The 18,568-nt window shown below is 45.0% G+C and overlaps 1 protein-coding gene across 5 annotated transcripts in view; it reads left to right on the top strand.

Moving 5' to 3' along the window:
• The window catches only part of METTL24 (methyltransferase like 24), a 172,766-nt gene that overhangs the window by 23,283 nt on the left and 130,915 nt on the right, over positions 1-18,568 (top strand). For 4 of the 5 annotated variants that reach the window (XM_047858744.1, XM_047858745.1, XM_047858746.1 and 1 more), the window contains exons 2-3: positions 10,129-10,227; positions 17,284-17,423. In XM_047858744.1, coding sequence (XP_047714700.1) covers positions 10,129-10,227; positions 17,284-17,423 — 239 coding nt within the window. Of the gene's footprint in view, positions 1-10,128; positions 10,228-17,283; positions 17,424-18,568 lie in introns of those variants that run through there. The other variant, XM_047858747.1, reaches the window with a different exon arrangement.

Genomic DNA, 18,568 nt, shown 5'->3' with positions numbered 1-18,568 from the left:
TCATAACCCCCTTTCCTGTCTTCCCTTCTTGATTCCTTGATTCCATTCCCTCCATTCAGGTAGTTTTCTTATTTTCCCCACCCTCTATTTCTCCTTTGTCTTTGACAGCTACTCAGGATCTAAGGATCCTTAAAATGGGTTTATAGGGGGTGCTGCAGACTTTCTATCCTGAGGCTGACGATTCGGGAGCTGGTGAATGTTTGGGGAGATGTTAACTGGCTGGAGTTTACTAACTGAAATAAGTCCACAAACTCCTAGCAGATGTTGATTCAGATGATGTTAAGCTTCTAGGAAATTTTTGAGTTTATTTATTTGAGAGAGAGATTGAGAGCAAACAGGGAAGGGTAGAGAGGGAGAGATAGAATCCCAAGGAGGCTCTGCACTGTCAGTGAGGAGTCCAATGCGGGCTTGAACTCACAAACTGTGAGATCATGACCTGAGCCGAGATCACGAGTCAGACGCTTAACCAGCTGAGCCACCCAGGTCCCCCAAACTTCTAGGATTTTGACTTCCAGAAGGTCTGGGTCCCCTATATGTTTTGAATAGGGCATGCATATATGTGGAAGTGTGTGTGCATGCGTGTGTATATGTGTGTGTGTTTGTGAGAGAGCTAGAGAACACGAATCCTTAAAAATGTGGTTAATGTTGTCTTCCAGTTCCTGTTTGATTTCTTAGGCAACCTTTCTTCTATAATCTTACAGACAAATGAGACTCCTCCCTCCTTTCCTGGTTATGTGTTACCCCAGTGAGAAACATGATTTGACATTTGAGTTCCTACTCGGCATGTAGATGCTGTGTAGTTTCTATATCATGAAACCAAATGAGAGCCTCTGCCTTTCACTGGATCTATCCAGGAATTTGGCTGCTCTTTCTACTGTCTATGAGAAAAACCTAAAATACAATATGTTTTATTCTTTTAGCCATTCCCTCAGGGGTTCCAATCTCACCCAGACTTGAACTATTTTGACACACATGCACACACACACGTGCGCGCGCGCGCGCACACACACACACACACACACACACACACAGAAAACATGGTGAATTTAAAGATGTCGGTTGAAGAACAAAACCCAGCTCAAATTTGTTTGGCATTTCTTTCCACCTTACCAGGGTAACTTAGAGATTCAATCTAGAGCTGAGCGTCTTTTCTTCCTTGTCCTTAATTCCTTCCTAAAAGTTATCAGGGCCTGCTTGAATTATAGTGCATTTTTTCTTGTCAGAGTTGATTTGATTTCTGGTTCCCTTGCCTCCCAACCTACACTCTGTGTAATGCTGCAGAGGCAGCAGATTGATGGGGAAAGGATTCAAAATGCTGCTCTGCATTTGGGTTTCAGCATGTGTGCCGTCTGCTGCCAGAGGCATTTAGCAGATGGACTTGGAGAGGTAGGACTGTGCCTCCACAGGGAGGGGACCTCTGGGGAAGAGGTCTCTAGGGGAGGGGTTCTGCCTTTCCCACCTCGCCATTCGGACCCTGACCCACCACCGAGTCGAGTCCATCACGAGATGATTAGACTTGGCTTCTGTCGTCATGTTCAGTTTGGAACAGTTTGCTTATGATGTGTGTGGGCAGGGATTTCTTGGAGTCTGTTTGGGGCTCGCTGAGCTTCTTGAATCTTTATGTTTAGAGCTGTCGTCAAATTTGGGCATCTTTTCAGCCATTCTATCTTTCAATTTTGTTTTTTCCTTTCTGCACTGCATTCTTACTCTTCCTCCTCTGGGAGTCTAATCTGAAAGTTAGACCTCTTGATATTGTCCTACAGGTCCCTGAGGCTCTTTTTACTACCCACCCTCCCCCGCCAAAAAAATCATTTTTTTTCTCTCTGTTGTTCAGATTGGATACTGTCTATGGATCTGTCTTCAAGTTCACTGACCTTTCCTTGTGTCCTATCCATTCTGCTGCTGAGTCCATCCATGGGACTTTTATTTTGGTTATTGCATTTTTCAGTTCTGAAGTTTCCATTTGGCTCTTTATATCTCGTATTTCTTTGCTGAGGCTTTCTGTCTTTCCACTGGTTCCAAGAATGTATGTCCTTGCTTCTTGGAGTTTTTCTAGAACAGTTGCATTTAATTTTTTTCAAATAATTCCAACATTTGTGTTATGCCTGTATTGGCATCTGTTGATTGTCTTTTTCCCACACCAGTTCGGATTCTCTTCATGTGCCGAGTAGTTTTGGGTTATATCCTGGACATTTTGCATATTATATTATGAGACTCTGAGTCATAACTCATAAACTCTGAGATTAAATACCATAGATAAGGTTGATATATTTGTTTTCACAGGCAATCTGGTTGGATTGAGGCCTCACATTTCAGCCAGCCTTCTGTGGATCGTAATTTCAATATCAGTCCTGTTTTCAAAGTCTTTGCCATGTTTTTTTTCAGACCTCTCCCACATGCATGCCACCCAGTGTCCAGTCTGGGACCCTGACCCAAAGGTCAGTCAGCTTGGCTCCCAAAGCCTTTGATATGCTAACAAGGGTCAGATCCATGTTCCTACGGCCCAGGGCTTCATAAACCACTTTATGGGGTTGCTTTCCTTTTCCACGATTTTCCCAGTATTTTCCGGTTCCTTGTGGTTTCTGAACCCCTGACCAGAAAGGGTGGGCTTTAGTTATTCCTGCTCTGCTCATGCTGTACTGCATACCTCTGGAAACTGTGCCTGAGTCCAAGGCCAAGATAACAGAAGAAAGAGACACAAAACACTCGCTGGGGCATTTACCCCATCCTCTTGGGGTGATAGCCACAGATAAAAGGGTGAGCTGCCCTCTCCTTTAGAGTTTTAGGTGCCTGTGGCCCCCTGCTTGACTTCCACCACTGCAGTGGGATGGCCCAGGCATTGGGATGCTAGAATAGAGGGGGAGAAAAAAGAGAGAGAGAGAGAGAGAGGAAAATGAAGGATTTTCTCACTGTCTCTGAGCATTAGGAGGCCCCTTCTCTGCTGGAGCCTGAACTGGAGGGCTTTTCCCGATGCTCTTGGTCTGTGCCAATGCCCGCTTCCAGTGTGTGGCTGTCTCGAGCGGGGGCCAGAAAAGAGGACCTCAGAAGAAAAAACATTGGTGACCTTACTGCTCGTTCAGTGGTACTTTGAATTCTGGTCTTCTTCTCCAATCTGCCTGCTAGTGTTTACTTTTCAGATTCCTCAAATCACTGCTCTGTGTGTTCTGTCCAGGTTTTAGTGCTGATTCAGTGCAAGACACAGGGTGGGGGTGTGCTTACACATCTTATCCAGAACTGAAACTGAGATTCCTTTGTTTGAATGACATTTTTGCACCGGGTACCTGAATTTTAAATGTCACCACAAAACGTGTAACTGACCCCTGCTCTTTTTGAAGCAGGACTGACTGAGAAAAAGGGCCTGAGCATGCAGAGGGGAATACGTGTTCCCTGCCACCCCAGAGACTCACAGAGCCCTGCACACTCACTCAGGCCAAGTCCTAAAGACCGTGATTATCTGAGGATGTTACAGAAAGGTTGTGGCTGATGCTTGCACGCTCTCAGCTGTGCCTGGTCGCATGTCCTGCTGGGGACCGACTCTACAACTCCCACAACTCCCTTCTCCTAAAAAGGAATAAATAATTTCCTTCAGTCGTTGTTTTCCTGCCCACTAACGGATGCTCTTAATTAGCACAAGATTGCAAAATAGATGTATTTTTCTTGTTTTGGGCTTGTTCCTCCCAGAAAGCTTAGGCTTCCCCGACATCGACACATCCACACATGCTCAGTGGATGGTTTAGTTTGCCTCAAGGACTCACAACCTTGTTCTTTTCCACAGAAAAGACGCAGAGCTTCAGTTGTTAGCCATCTCTCCCGATATAAAATTGCTGGTTCTAAAACCTTTCTGGAGCTTCCTAGTTGTGAGAATGTGCACTTAGGAGTATTGCAACTTTATAAAAATGTCCCAATCACTCTGCCAATTATCCAGCACGGTAAAGAAACACCCTTTACATCACTCATCCTACAATTTCATCCCTAAAGACCTGTCGCATTGAAGTACAGAGGAATGGGCCATTAGAAGCCTTCCTTTGGCTTATGTTTGTATTTTACACAAATATGCTGAAAAATGTGCAATCGTGGTACTGTTCCTTGTTTGACAATTTCTACGGGAGCTACTTGAGGTCATTCATGGGTGTGGGGAAACTGCCTACGAAAAAAGAAGCCGTTATTCCACATTTCAAGACAAGGAAAGCTTTTGCACCAGGCGGAATTGATGGCTCTCTTTTCTAGGTCATGGGTGGGTCTGCTTTTTTTGTAATAACTTTTTTTTTTAATGCAGTCAGTTTTGCTTGGGGCTTACGGTCTCGAATTAATGCATTTCTATTATGTGCATACATGTAGGCTGGTAGGCAAAAGAGCATGTTAAAACATTGCTTTATTTCTTGTATTATCTTTTAATAGTAAAATCTTGGAATTCAGCTCCTTTGGCTTGAAAGAATCATTTTTGTTTTCAAGAAACAAATTTAATGCCGAAATCATAAATCATAAAAAATATCTGAAAGCCTCATGGCGATGCTTGTGGTCTTTTTGAGACTGACTCGGTGATCACTTTTTGCCCTGTGGAAAGCAGAATTTCAGATGTCTGCAAAATAGCCTGAGAGCGACATGAGTTCGCGGTGTATATCTTTTGCTGTCCTAAATCGTAACTTTTGGAAATGTTTTCTATGCACTCAAAACATATTAGAGGAGGCCGGCTCACTTTTCAATGCGCATTGCCTGAAGAAAGTGGCAGATAGAGCCTTGACAAACAAAGTGGAGGCTGCTTCCTTGCCTCAGAAATCTGGGACCTTGTCTTCCTTGTGCCGCTTGTCCGTGCTTGGGGAGGGGCTCCTTTATAGGAGTGGCCTGGTGGTTCAGGGAGCAGGACCTTGGACTGCAACGGAGTAGAGGGACCCTCCTCCCTGGGTTGGCTCAGGAGGAGGCCTCCTTCTCGGTGGCCGCTCATTGTGTGTGCCCCATTTGACATTTTAGCCCAGGTCTGCTGGGGACAGACAGACCAGCCTCAAATGACAGTACATCCACCCCCTTCTGCCGAAGCAGCTCCTTGCCCCATTCCGAGGGGAAGCGGGGGTGGCAGACAGGACTGGGAATCCGTGTTTCCACCTCCTGGGAGTGATGGGGGTAGCATCGTTCTGGCCACATGATATTTGCAGCATATGGGTAATAGTGTATCCTGGCATTTAGGGAATGGTTTGGGGGTAAAATCATGACAAATTTTCTTAAAACAAAAATATTTGGTGAGTGGGTGTGTTTGCCTTGTTCTATTTAATACCGGCCATTGGTGTTCTAAGGTGCTCAGAGAGTTCTGCGTGTGGGATGTTTGGAGGGACAAATACTGATGTATGTACCAGAGAATTAAGACAAATGATAATTGAAAGAGATGATAAAAGCTAGTGGTTTCCTTGGGGTAATAATCACGAACTGCTGTCAGACTGATTCCAGGAGGAACATTACTTTATGTGAAGTGTTTTTTAAACAGCTCGAGCAAAGCATTAAGCCAGAGCATTTCTGGGGCATCTCTTTGCTGTATATTCCTATCATGTCTCCACTTGAGATTCCTCAACGGATAGTCGCTGTTCCAGCTGCCATGTTTAGCTTCATCGGGGTCGACAATCAGTTGGAAATGAGAAATAGGAGCTTGCAGTCAGGATCTTGTCTGTGGATTCTGAAGATAATTCTATAGTCCTGCTATATGGGTTCTCCATTATTGATCTGTGAAGTTATTTTTATGTGTTAGTGAAGGGTGAGTGGCTTCTGCTGTGTTTCAAGGTGTCTCTTTCGTGAAGCCTTTGGGTTTCTTGCAGTAGAGACAGATTCCCGCAATCTGCACTTGTGTTTTTGGCATTTAGTTTGGAGCTATGTTTACGTCCTCGATCTCTTCGTGACCCCACTTAACCCTATGGAAATTTCCATCAGAGCCCCTATAGAACTTCATTGCGTTTATTGGGTTATAGCTGTATTAAATTGTAACCCAGAGCCTGGCACAAGGCATAAATGCCCACTGAATCAATGGATGACTCCCTGGTCGAGTCTCATTGCTTCTTTCCAAAGAATGCTGTGCAGGAGACCTTCTATTTGTCTCTCCAGATCCACCATCCACTCTTCTCCTCCTCCTCTGCACCCCCAGAGGCTGACTTTGCATGGACAACCATAGCCTCCCTCTTCTCTGCCTTCTCTTGGCTTTGACAGTTGGTGTGCATATATAATAGGACTGGATGTGACAGGATTGGCTATGTTCCTTTTTGAAAAAAAATTTTTAATGTTTATTTATTTTTGAGAGAGAGACAGAGCGTGAGCAAGGGAGGAGCAGCGAGAGAGGGACACACAGAATCTGAAGCAGGCTCCAGGCTCCGAGCTGTCAGCACAGAGCCCGATGCGGGGCTCGAACCCACAGACCACAAGATCATGACCTGAGCTGAATCAGACCCTTAACTGACTGAGCCACCCAGGCACCCTGGATTGGCTTTGTTCCTTTATTAAATGCCTGCTCCATAAAGTTTCCCTCTCTGGGTTCCATAAATTCCTCTTGCTCCTTGCTCCTTCAGGCTTAGGATTTGTAAAGTCTCTCTGGTGCTACCTGTCATAGATACTGCATTATTCGTTACTGGTTTCCTTAAACCCTGCCCACGCCTTTATATAGTCTATTGATTCTTCTTGGATTAGCCAGTTGGAAGGAGCCTATTGTATCCTGCTGGAATCCTGACTGATATTTGCCCAAGTCACCCAGATGACAAAATTAGTTATAATCTAGATATCATAATCTTGCATTATTTCAAGTAAACAGTGTCTTCTCGGCCAGTCTGCCTCCAAATTCGAATCAAATATAGCAGGGGTCAGCAAACTACAGCCTTGTGGGCCAAATCTAGCCTGCAACCTATTTTTGTAAATGGAGTTTCGTTGGAACACAGCCACGACCATTGGTTTACTCACTGTCTGTGGCTGTTTTGAGCTACAGCAGGGGGCGAGGAATTGCAGTGGAAACTGTATGGCCTGCAAAGCCTAAAATATTTGCTGTTTGGCCCCTTATAGAAAGAGTTTCCTGATCCCTGATTTAGAGGAAGACCATGATGGGTGAACTTTATCATTTCTATCAAGAGGCTCCTGGGCCAGATGCTGGCACACTTGTGAGTGGCCGTGTGAGAAAGACATGGGGAGTTTTAAACCCCAGACCTGGACAAGCCTGCCTGAAGCTCTGCGTTGCTGTGCAGACAGCAGGGGTGACCTGGAAAGGCACTTTGTCATTTGATGCAAGGACACGACCAGGCACAACTGGGAGGCGTTTGTACTTAACTGTGCTTATAATTTATGATTTCATAATTCAGTACTTCCTGAAAAGAATTGCTCTCCCTAATTTTCAGCATTTACCTGCCAAAGTTATTTTGTATGTGTCTGTCTCTGCCGCCAGACTGTGCACTTCTTGGGAGAGTCAAGGTTTTTTTTTTTTAATTTTTTTTTTTAACGTTTATTTATCTTTGAGACAGAGAGGGACAGAGCATGAACGGGGGAGGGTCAGAGAGAGGGAGACATAGAATCTGAAACAGGCTCCAGGCTCTGAGCTGTCAGCACAGAGCCCAACGCGGGGCTCGAACTCACGGACCGCGAGATCAACACCTGAGCCGAAGTCGGACGCTCAACCGACTGAGCCACCCAGGCGCCCCGGGAGAGTCAAGGTTTTATTCGTGTCTGTGTTGACCAGTGTCTGGCACAGGGTGGCTGATGCTCAATGAATGTTGTTTGACCACGTGATAATCACCATCTACTTCAGAGAAGAAAGGAAAGTAGGGGGGTGGCGGAAGGCATTACCTGGGAAGATATGTTAATGTTCTCAGGCTTTCTCTGATTAGACTCTCTGCCTGATCAGCCTTCACAGAACAAGAACAGCTATAAGAAAAGGCTGTGTTCCCAGAAAAGGGTGCCCCTCAGGGCAGACTGGCTACATAATTTGTGGGGCTTGGTGCAAAATGAAAATGTGAGCCCTCTTGTTCAACATTTATTAAAGAATTTCAAGACGGTGTGAGCAGAGCATTGAGCCAAGCATAGGCCCTTCTTAAAAAAAAAAAAAAAACTAAGATTTTATCTTTAAGTAATCTCTACACCCAGCATGGGGCTTGAACCCATAACCACAAGATCAAGAGTCACACGCTCCACCGATTGAGCCAGCCCGGCGCCCCCAAGCTCAGGCCCTTCTAAGACTGCATAGGTTGCACGCCCATGAAACTGGCAGCTGAGAACAAGACAGCCTGTGGGAAATCAGTGAGGATTCCTTAAGTCTAGAAAGCTGCAGGGCACTTAGCTACTACAAGGAGGCACGGACCTGTCTAGACGGTAAGACTGTGGGCTCTTGGGCTTTGTGCCACGATGTGAGGCTAATCACATCGGACCTGGAATAACGCTTATCACTTACGAAGTGTCCACATTTATCTCAGACCCCCATGCCAGGGTGGGCTTCTCTTCTCCAGGCTCACACACCTGGCTTGATGCTGACTGACCTGCTTGCTCCCCCACTCCTCCTAGCTTTTCAACCCCAGGTCACCCAGGCCACCCCATCCAGGGGCAAACCCCCCACATTTGCACTAAAGTGTATCAGGGCTAGCCTGTTTAGGGGCTTTTTTTGGGGGGGGGGTGGGTGACAGACAGTTCCTGTCATAATATCTAGTCTTAGTCTGTTTGGGCTGTCATAGCAAAATGGCACAGACTGAGTGGCTTATAAAGAACAGAAGTTTATTGCTCAAAGTTCTGGAGGCTGGAAGTCCAGGGTCAGGGTACCAGTAGAGTTGGTTTCCAGTAAAGGCCCTCTTCAGGGTTGGCGCCTTCTCTCCAGGTCTTCACATTGTGGAAGGGGCTAGGGAATTCTGTGAGGTCTTTTTTAGAAGAGTACTGATCGCATTCAGGAGGGCCCTACCCTCATGACCTAAGCTATTCCCAAAGGCCCCACCTCCTAATACCATCACCTTGGTCATTAGGATTTCGACCTATGAATATGGGGGAGGGGAACACACACATTCAGATCCTGGCAATATCTGAGTGAAGAACAATGTGTATGCGTGAATGGTGCATTTATCTGTCCCTAGAACCTTCCCTTGCCTCCTTCCGCATCGTAAAAAGGGGTTTAAAGGCCCAGTCTAAGCACTGCGGGAACCCCTATGCCTAGACACCCAGCGTCTTTCCTGACTCCAGACATCTACCCTCCCAGCAGATGGGGCTTCTCTCCCCCCCCCACCCCCTTCCCCACCCTGCACCCTGAGCGCTATTCTCCCCCTGAGAATCACAGCAAGGCTTTGGAAGGTTTCTAAGTGGTGATAAGTACAGGTGGGGGACTTGGAACTCTAGAAAGGACTTCATGACTAGTGCTTCCTTTTGACTAGAGGGATCCCACTTGCGTTTCTTCCAGACCACTGCGATCCCCCAGCCCTTCATCCCTCCCACCACCCTTGCTGCAAAAGGAGGCCTAGCCTTCATCTCTAACCACTGTGCTCATCGGTGCTCCTCACGTCCTCTGCTGAAAGGCAGCAGCCCCTTGCTAGAAGGCTACTCTTGTCAGCCTTGGTGGTGACAGCTCCGGGGTCCTCTCCCGCAGGTGCACAGCCCCAGATGCTAGGCACACTGAGACCTGGAAGACTGAGTGCGGCTGCCCTTGTCTCCCTGTGCTGGGGAAGGCACCCAAGCACCCAAAGGACTTCAGGCTTTTGCCTCGACGAAATAACTGGCCCTTAGGGAGGCTCATAGTTCTGAAGCTCTAAGCTTTGGAAACTCTAGTAGATAGAGGAGTTTTTCTTCGCATGGGGGAGAGGCACAGTAATACAAAACCACAGTTGAGAGAGCCTGATGGGGTCAAGTGGGGTTTATTTTTGATCAGAAGAGTCAGACGTCCCCAGGCCTTTGCAGTCTTTTGCTTAACCTGGTAGCTGGGCTTTCTCAGGCCTTGCTTGCCTCCCTGTGACCGATGTGACTGTAATGACAGCAGCTCCGAACCCACTCCCCACCGCCTGTGCACAGACATGTTTGTTTTGCAGACAGTTAAAGCAGCCAAGGAGCCTAGCTGATGCTCTGTGTCCATCCCACCCCCACCCCCACCCCCAGTGCCTCAACACTTTACACATCAACCTGTTTTCTGTTTTCTGTCTTCTACAGCGTCCCCGATGGCATATAGATCTCCAGCCGTGGGCAGGACCTGCTCAGTCCCTGGACGAGGAAGCCTTGAGGTTTCTGAGATACATCAGCACCACTCAGGTTGTATTTCAGGTGCAATTGGATCTGAAGACACTCTAAAAGATATTGACCAACCCCCTTTCAAAAAGGATTCGATCAGTGAGGGGGTAGGAAGATTCTCAGGGACTCCTGGTGGGGACTTGATAGGGACATAGTTTCTGAGGCCTCAATGCTTACATTTATCCACTTGTTTGAAGGCAGATAAGATGCTTTCTATTTGCTTCAGCATCTTCTGCCTTCCAGGGGTATTGTCATCTTGAAATGTTTTAATGATTCATCCTGACGTGTTCTTAAAGATCCACTTTAGCAAATTGCTTTGGAAAACCATTTGAGGCGACAGATTCACACCCGTGAGTAGGCAGTCAAGTGTGTCATAAAACAAAACCATCATCTGGACGTTCAAGTTCCATTTTGGATTTGGAGGAATCTGCCTTTTTGCTTTTCTGCCACAGATGCTTGGTGGACAGGGCCCCGCTAGGCCAGGGAGCAGAGGGGACATTGCAGGAGGTCCGAGAAGCTAATGAATCCAACAGCACTTTGTTCTTAGAGCATTTAAAGTCATTATGGAGCATCGGCCTCAGTGGTGACTTAACACATTGTGGCAGCTCCTGCCGAGGCTGAGCCTGTGCCCCCGGCAAGTAAAGGGACTGTCTATTAAGGAGAGTCTATGGCTCTTGACACGTTAATCAGGAGGTTCTGTCCTCAAGTAGCCTGATCCTGGGGACGGAGAGACATAAGAGAAGATCACGTCCTGAGGGAAACTTTGCCCTGGATTAAGTCGAGGTATTAGTAAATTAGAAACTCATACTGCCTCTAAGGTGCCTAGGCCAACTGGGGAGGTAGCCCGTGGAGCTCGTGTGGCACTGAGGGTCTCAGGCTCTTTTGATGTCCCTTCAGCCCCCTGGCATCCCACTTCTTCTCCCAAACCTTGCTGGCAGCAGAGCCCATTTTTCATCTGTGGAGAGAATATGTTTCTAGGTCTTTAGAAGACTGGGCGTAAAAGAAAGTCCCATTTCTCATATAATGCAGTCAGACAATTGGACTTTAATGGTTGTCACCTAGACATGGAAGTGAAAGCTTGTTGAATTAATCGCAAGTTATGGAATGATAAATTGATCCCTGTGCTTTACATAATTTCATCTTGTTTTGCTGCTGCAAATTAATTTGGTGGACACTCACAGATTTAATTAAGGTGCTGAAATTTTAATTGTACAGTTTGGTTTTACCTGAAGGATGAAAAGCCCGACCTCTTGAATGCGACTTTAAGAAACTCTTAAGACACCAGAGGAAAATGAGAGGTGTTAAACTTATGAGTTGGGTTTGAGAACTATGGGCTCCATCCCCGCCCCAAATAAATTGACCAAGTAAAAGCCTCTAGATTCCATTTTATATGTATTTCAGGTTAATGTTCTGTAACTTATAAAAGGCATATTTACTTAGAAGAAGCTCGTGAGGCACGAAAGGATTATTTCAAGCCCCTCTTGGATTTTCCCCCATGAGTTATGAACTGAGAGGAGAAAACTTTCGAAGAGAAAAGAAAAGCATCCCACAATGCAGTCTGAAGTGACTCTGAGCGATTTATTTTGTTTCTCTGTTTCTCAGTGTTGCGATCTTGAAAAGGCTCAAGCTATTAAATTCTTCCTTAGGTTTCTCCCAGTTCTGTGAGCTTGTACTGTGCCGAGAGTAGTGTAGGATCAATATTGACAAAGTAGTTTTGAGCACCTGCTTCGTGCCAGGGATTGTGGCAGGCCCTGGGGATACAGTCTCTGCCCACAAGCAGCTAACCAACTAGTTGAGAAAGTAGATACATAGACGTCTTATTCACCTTGATGAGTGCAGTTGGTTTATGAAGTTCACTAGAAGGATTTTCATCCTCCAGAAAAACTGAGATAAAGCTCTAGACCTCACAGTGGTTTTGTACCCAGGGGTCATTTTACCCAGGTGAAGTGCTGTGCTTTTCTGCACATCCAGGTCACCGGGAAGCCAGCACATGGGAGCTCATCAGAGATGAGATTAACTGACTCTTGATCAGAATCTTTTGCTAAACAGTGTTCCTACCCCATCTCTATGTAATGCAGAGGTTTTTTTTGTTTTGTTTTTTTTGTTTTTTTTTGTCTTTTTGTCTTTTTTTTTTTTTTTGGCTCTTTTAGGAGCTCAGGCTTCCCTTAGAATTCATCTTGACAATGAAAGCCTACAAAACTGGAAGAATATTAGAGTCACTATTACCTAAAATTTCCATAGTTAGCAGTAGTGAGTCATAATGGCAAGGGGGAAAAAAAACCTTCGGAAGGTACTAAAGCAAATTCCACCCCCATTCTCTTATGCTACTTAAAAAAAAATCATCTCCTTCAAATCTGTGTTCAAGCTTGTACAGCAAGGCCCAGCATTTGATGTGTTCATCATTGATTTACTCCTTCTTCAATTCAGCAGGCATTTGCTGAGCACCTGTTCTGTGGTCGGCACTGCCTGGGGTATAAAACCTAAATTCAATACATATGCGTGCTGGCAAACAGCTAGGATGCAAGAGAGTTGTGTGTTCTCTAACACGGGTGAACAGATGGGTGGGGGAGCTTGGAAACGGAAGCACAGGGCCAGGGACAGTGTGGCATTCGACTGCAATGAGATGGCACACTTGCACGCTGTGGGTCCCTGATGGCATGACTGGGGACCTGAATTTTTAATGAAACACCAGAGGATATGGTGTTTGGTAGAGTGTGCACAACGTCAAGTGCAGTTTAATTAGGTATTGTTTTCTAATGTGAAAGACCACGATTACATCGCTGAGTTCTGGAGTCGATGATACACTGTTTGATGCTAACAAGAAATGGTTAAATCATAAACACAGTGCTCTGTTCTAAGGGAAGGCTCCAGATCCAGCTTTTTATGGCCACCCCCAAACCATATGCCTCTGGGAAGCAGGCCTTGCGGCACAAAATTAATCTAAGCAACAGTTGCTGTTTTAAAAAAGAAAAAGTGGATTTTAAAACATTATCTAACTACCTATCTAGCTATCATCTAGCCAGCCAGCCAGCCATCTCTCCATCCATCTATCTATCTCATCATCTATGCATCTATCTATTTTTAAAAATAACATAAAAATCCAAGCCCTGGAGATGCAGACTTTACGACTTTGTAACAGTAGTATCTGTTATATTTACTGGTACACACACACACACACACACACACACACACACACACACGGATAAAGGCAACAAAAATACAACTCTTTCCTTAGATGTTGCCTTTCAAAATAATGGTATTACATGAACATACAGTTGATCATTGAAGTGATTCTTGCCAGAAGTCCCCAAGTTTTAAGGGCTCTCTTTGCCAGATTTTACTTATGGGGTGCCAGAAATTCTATTCCATCTTTTGGGATGCCAAATGAAATGAGAATAAATTAATCCCTTTAAGCGGCACCTGGCTGGTGCCATAAGTGGAGTATGCGACTCTTGATCTCGAGGCTGTGAGTTCGAGCCCTGCGTTGTCTGTAGAGATTACCTAAAAATAAAATCTTTAAAAAAAATTGGTTAATCCCTTTAAGTTAAATAACTAAAATGCATTTCAGAAAACATTTTTTTTTCCTGGAGTTTCTTCTCCTTTATCTAGGCCTAATTTGCTTTTGCAGCTAAAATTACAAGGGGAATTAGAGAGAGAGAGAACGTAATTACTGGAGTTAGAGCTTAGCTAGGAGTTATTGCCCTCACTTATTTTGCTTACGAGAGTTTATTGAAGCCCTGGCCATAAATCTTAACAAGAAACTTTGAAAAATCAATATTTAATTAATTTTTAGGAGCTGAATTTTACTGAGTGCTTCTAGTTGTTTTGCAAAGCTAATGTCTGAGATAGTTAATATGGAAAAACTCCTGTGTTAGGTATGTTTGAGCTAGGAGTGGAAAGGGGAACATTAGCAGAGAGATTGAATGGAAAAGAATGTCTTTCCAACAGGGGTATATCTGTGTAAGATGAAATCTTTGGAAGAAGAAGAAATGCTTTAAGTGTCACCTTTAATAGAATAAAACTCTACTCCCCAACATTGGCAAAGTAAGGGCAGTTGAGCCTCAAAGCCCTGAATCTTGACCCTTAATAGTTATCAGATTCTTGGAGGCCTCTGGCTAATTGTCACTGCCTGCCTCTCTGGCTTTTTGTTAGGGGCCAGGTTGCAGGGGCTGCTGTTTTCATTTTAAAGCTCTGGCCCAAGCATAAGAGACTCTTAAAAACTGAGAACAAACTGAGGGTTGATGGGGGGTGGGGGGTGGGTGATGGGTATTGAGGAGGGCACCTTTTGGGATGAGCAGTGGGTGTTGTATGGAAACCAGTTTGACAATAAATTTCATATTAAATAAATAAATAAATAAAGCTCTGACCCAAGTGGAGCCTCTTCCCTTAATTTGCTAAGGCACAGATGAGGCCAAGCTGGAACCTTCCGGTGGGGCTTTACAAAAGGGTTCCTGTAAACTCACAGGACTATCCGCATAAGAATCACCTGGGGCAGCTTATTAAAAGGCATGTTCGCAGGCATCAGCCTCAAAGATTCTGACTTTACAGAGTGGGACTTGAGAATCGGTATTTTTAGGTGCCTCCCAGGCCTGTCAGAATGTAGGTGGGCCATACCTTGGGAAACATGGTGGGAGAGGCGAGAGTTAAATTTTAATGGTGGTAGGAGGGAGTCATGAACAAGAACCTGTGAACATCTATATCATGTTCTGTCATTATGGAGGTTCTTAGGGAGAAGTGCACACAAAGAAATGGGAATCATCAGACCACTTTCATAAAAATACTCCAGGAAGCTGACCTAGAGCAAATGGTTCAGGCTTATGAGGTCCAGGTATGCTTTAGGGGCCTACAGAACTGCCTCCCTCCCTCCCTCCCTCCCTACTTACCTGCCTACCTGCAGGGGTGAGAGGAAGGGAGAGCGTCGGACACAATGACAATGAAGGTGCTGATGTTTAAGGTGCAGTAACCTGCCCACTAGTAAGACAGGCCCACCAAACACATTGAACTTTAATTAAATTAGCAGTTTTTCCTCCCTTGGTGGGTGAGTGGGGACTAGGATATGGGCAGAGGCATAATTCCCATGTCTTTGTGGGTGAATCATAGGAAATGAATTAGACAAATTAACATGCTGATGTACCCAGTTAATAAATGTATTCTGTAATAGTTGCTTAAAATTCAGTTCCATTTTCTGTTATTTTTTTCCTTTAAACAGGGGTCATGGGTAGAGAAGTAGAAAGACATTGGTGAGGGGCAAGAATATATATACAGGGTTTCACATTTTAGACTTCCCTGTAAAATGTCCAAATCCTAGCAATATGCTCTCTCATTTATCTCTCTGATAAATAGTGCTGGATAATTTTGCCAGGCCAGTAGCCCTTGATCACAGCAAAAGTATGGGAGATGCTGTATCAGTTGAATAGGATACATGTATATATTCTTTTCAGATTAGAATTCTGGAAACTCTGTTAAATAAAAGAATTGGGCAAACCCAGGATATCTTTAAAAACATTTTTATTTAAAAAAAAACTTTTTTTAATGTTTATTTATTTTTGAGAGAGACAGTGTAAGCGGGGGGAGGGGCAGAGGGAGACACAGAATCGGAAGCAGGCTCCACACAGAGCCTGATGCGGGGCTCAAACTCTTGAACTGCGAGATCATGCCCTGAGCCAGAGTCGGCTGCTTAACTGAGCCACCCAGGTGCCCCCAGAATATCTTCTCTTTTTCTTTTTTTTTAATTTTTTTTAACGTTTATTTTATTTTTGAGACAGAGAGAGACAGAGCATGAACAGAGGAGGAGCAGAGAGAGAGGGAGACACAGAATCTGAAACAGGCTCCAGGCTCTGAGCTGTCAGCACAGAGCCCGACGCGGGGCTCGAACTCACGGACTGTGAGATCATGACCTGAGCCGAAGTCGGACGCTCAACTGACCGAGCCACCCAGGCACCCCCAGAATATCTTCTTAAGAAGAAAATCATTTGCTGTTATATTTTCCAATGAATTAAAGCAATGAACCTCAGACCACCCTTTGCACCCAGAATGGTCTGTTGTCTGTGACGTGACAGCCAGAGCTGCTGCATGATTCATGGAGCATCATGATGGTGATGGGAGTTTTGAAGCATTAGGGGGAAATTGATGTTCAGTGAGGTGCTGCTGGCCACAAAAGAACACCTGGGCCACAGAACCTGCTTTCTTTGGTTCCAGCCACCTCAGCGTGCACACTGTGCCAGCCTCAATCATAGTGCATTTGCTAAATGTGCATTTGAAATCAGAGACTTGCTTCTGCTTGATTTAGATACATGTTCCCTTTGGTTTCCTTATCTAATTTTGATGGATGAGTTAAAAGAAGTGCTTTGGTTATAGCTCAGGAAGAGCTTCCTTTCTTCCTGCGTGGGGCTCTCGCTCTTCTCCCCTAGGAGGAAGCTCATTAGAACAGTTTCTCACAAACAATACGGTCTTGGGAGCAGGGACTATTAATTAATTTCACTTGACCCTTGATCAGCTGTTTACCTTGGATAACTCATGCTACCTTTCTGGACCGCGGTGGCCCCAGCTTATCTGCCTGAGATAAGGAATTGATAATCTGTATCCCTCTGAGACCCATGGCCACAGTTGGATCTCACAACTTCTGATAGAAACACCATGGATTACAGTCCTCTGTGTTTTGCCAGCACTGTTCTCTACGTCTGGAATGCTCTTCTTGATCTCAGCGTCTTGGTCAACTTCCGTTCATTCTCCAGGACTCACAAATCTCTGCAAAGCTTTTTGGGACCCCTCCTTTCTGCCACCTTTGCTCCCGACCTGTTCTCCCTTACATACTCTGTGCATATGGCTATAGCAGCTCTTAACTTCCCTTCAACCCTGTCTATAGTCTCCACAAGGTTCCTTATAATCCAGTATTTGGAGTTCCTCCGAACATTTGATAGCAGTCTTGTGCTTCCCTGGGGGAGAGGAATAGTTGGCAGTGGAGAAGGACATAACTTTCCTGTTATGGCTTTCAGGGACCGAGAAAGCAGTAACTCCCCACCTGCCACTTATCATCCAGCGCTTTAAATTATTCACATCGATTTCCAATCCTTACAGATTGCATGCAATCACATGAGCACAGACAGCCTAGCTACTGACTCCAGCCCTGCAAAGAAGCCTTGGTCAGTCTGTCTTGATGACAGGTTTGGCTTAGCTCATCAAATCCGCAGCAAGCGATGCCGCCTCTACTCTTTAGGGTAAGTGCATTTTATAGCAGAATACCAAAACGCTCCTGCAGGTGGCCAAGGCTATTTCAGTAACACAAAGTTATGAACGTAACAATGTGTAACAGGTGCTATACTTTGCCTCCTACACTTTGTTTCAGACTCATGTGTCAGTTAGGTAACTGTCGGCACTTGTGGGTCACCAGAAGGTGCCAGGCCATTTTCTCTCCCATTCTGCTGGGGGTGAATTGGCAACTTCAGATTTCAATGATCCTCTTGGCGAAGCCCGTGGTCGCCAGCTAGAATTACAGCATCCTTACTGTGAAGAGAGAGAATAGTAAGAATTAAGGGGGGGGTGGGGAAGAACAGCAAGCATATTAGAAATTTTTTACACATTTATGAGGAGTGACCCAAGATGAATGGCCACTGTTGGATTTTTATGGTTTGTGCCAATGGTAAATCTGTGTGTACATTTACATTAAAAAGAAAGAAAAGGGAATTCTTGTGAAATCACTGTGATTTTGTCGAAACTGTAGGAAATAATATTCAGTTATTCAGGCTGAAAATGAGCTAAGTGTACAAATGGATTTAGAGGGATTTTTGTAAAAGGGCGAATATAAAATAATGATACTATTTCATGAAATATATTAGGACTTGCATCCAGTTCTGAACTTACAAAAATGTGTCTCAAAAAAAGGGGGGGCAGGAAAGAGTTGTTTTTATTGGGAACACCCTATTCCATAGACTCTTTGTGGAAGCTGTGTGGTTAGGTTCTCCGACAAGGTCCCCAAGGTCCATTACAAAAGCACTGGGGACCCTAACAGGTGTCCTATGCCTGTTTCTCACTAATCGCTTTCATCATCTCGACGATTCACATTCAGGCATATGAGTGACAACTGCTAACCCAAATCCTAGATGATAAGGGTTGGGGGCAGACGTTTGGGTCTGTGCCCAGAGGATCACCATCAACATCAGACTTTATCAAACAAGAATTCTTAGTTGTAGTCACTGTGGACTTTTTGTAAAAATGAACGGTTCAAGTAAGAGTCTCAGGATAACGGAAATTGTATAAGCAGAGCTTGGGACGCAGTAGGCACTCCATATATATTTGCTACATAAATGATTGCTCTAGGTAAGGAGAGCAGGGAGAGTCGCTGGTTATGCTATGATTTAGACCA

This window comes from Prionailurus viverrinus, chromosome B2 (assembly GCF_022837055.1).
Source record: "Prionailurus viverrinus isolate Anna chromosome B2, UM_Priviv_1.0, whole genome shotgun sequence".
NCBI classification, from domain to species: Eukaryota; Metazoa; Chordata; class Mammalia; order Carnivora; family Felidae; genus Prionailurus; species Prionailurus viverrinus.
The sequence above is the reverse complement of the archived record's forward strand: the minus strand, read 5'-3'. Positions and strand labels throughout refer to the sequence as shown.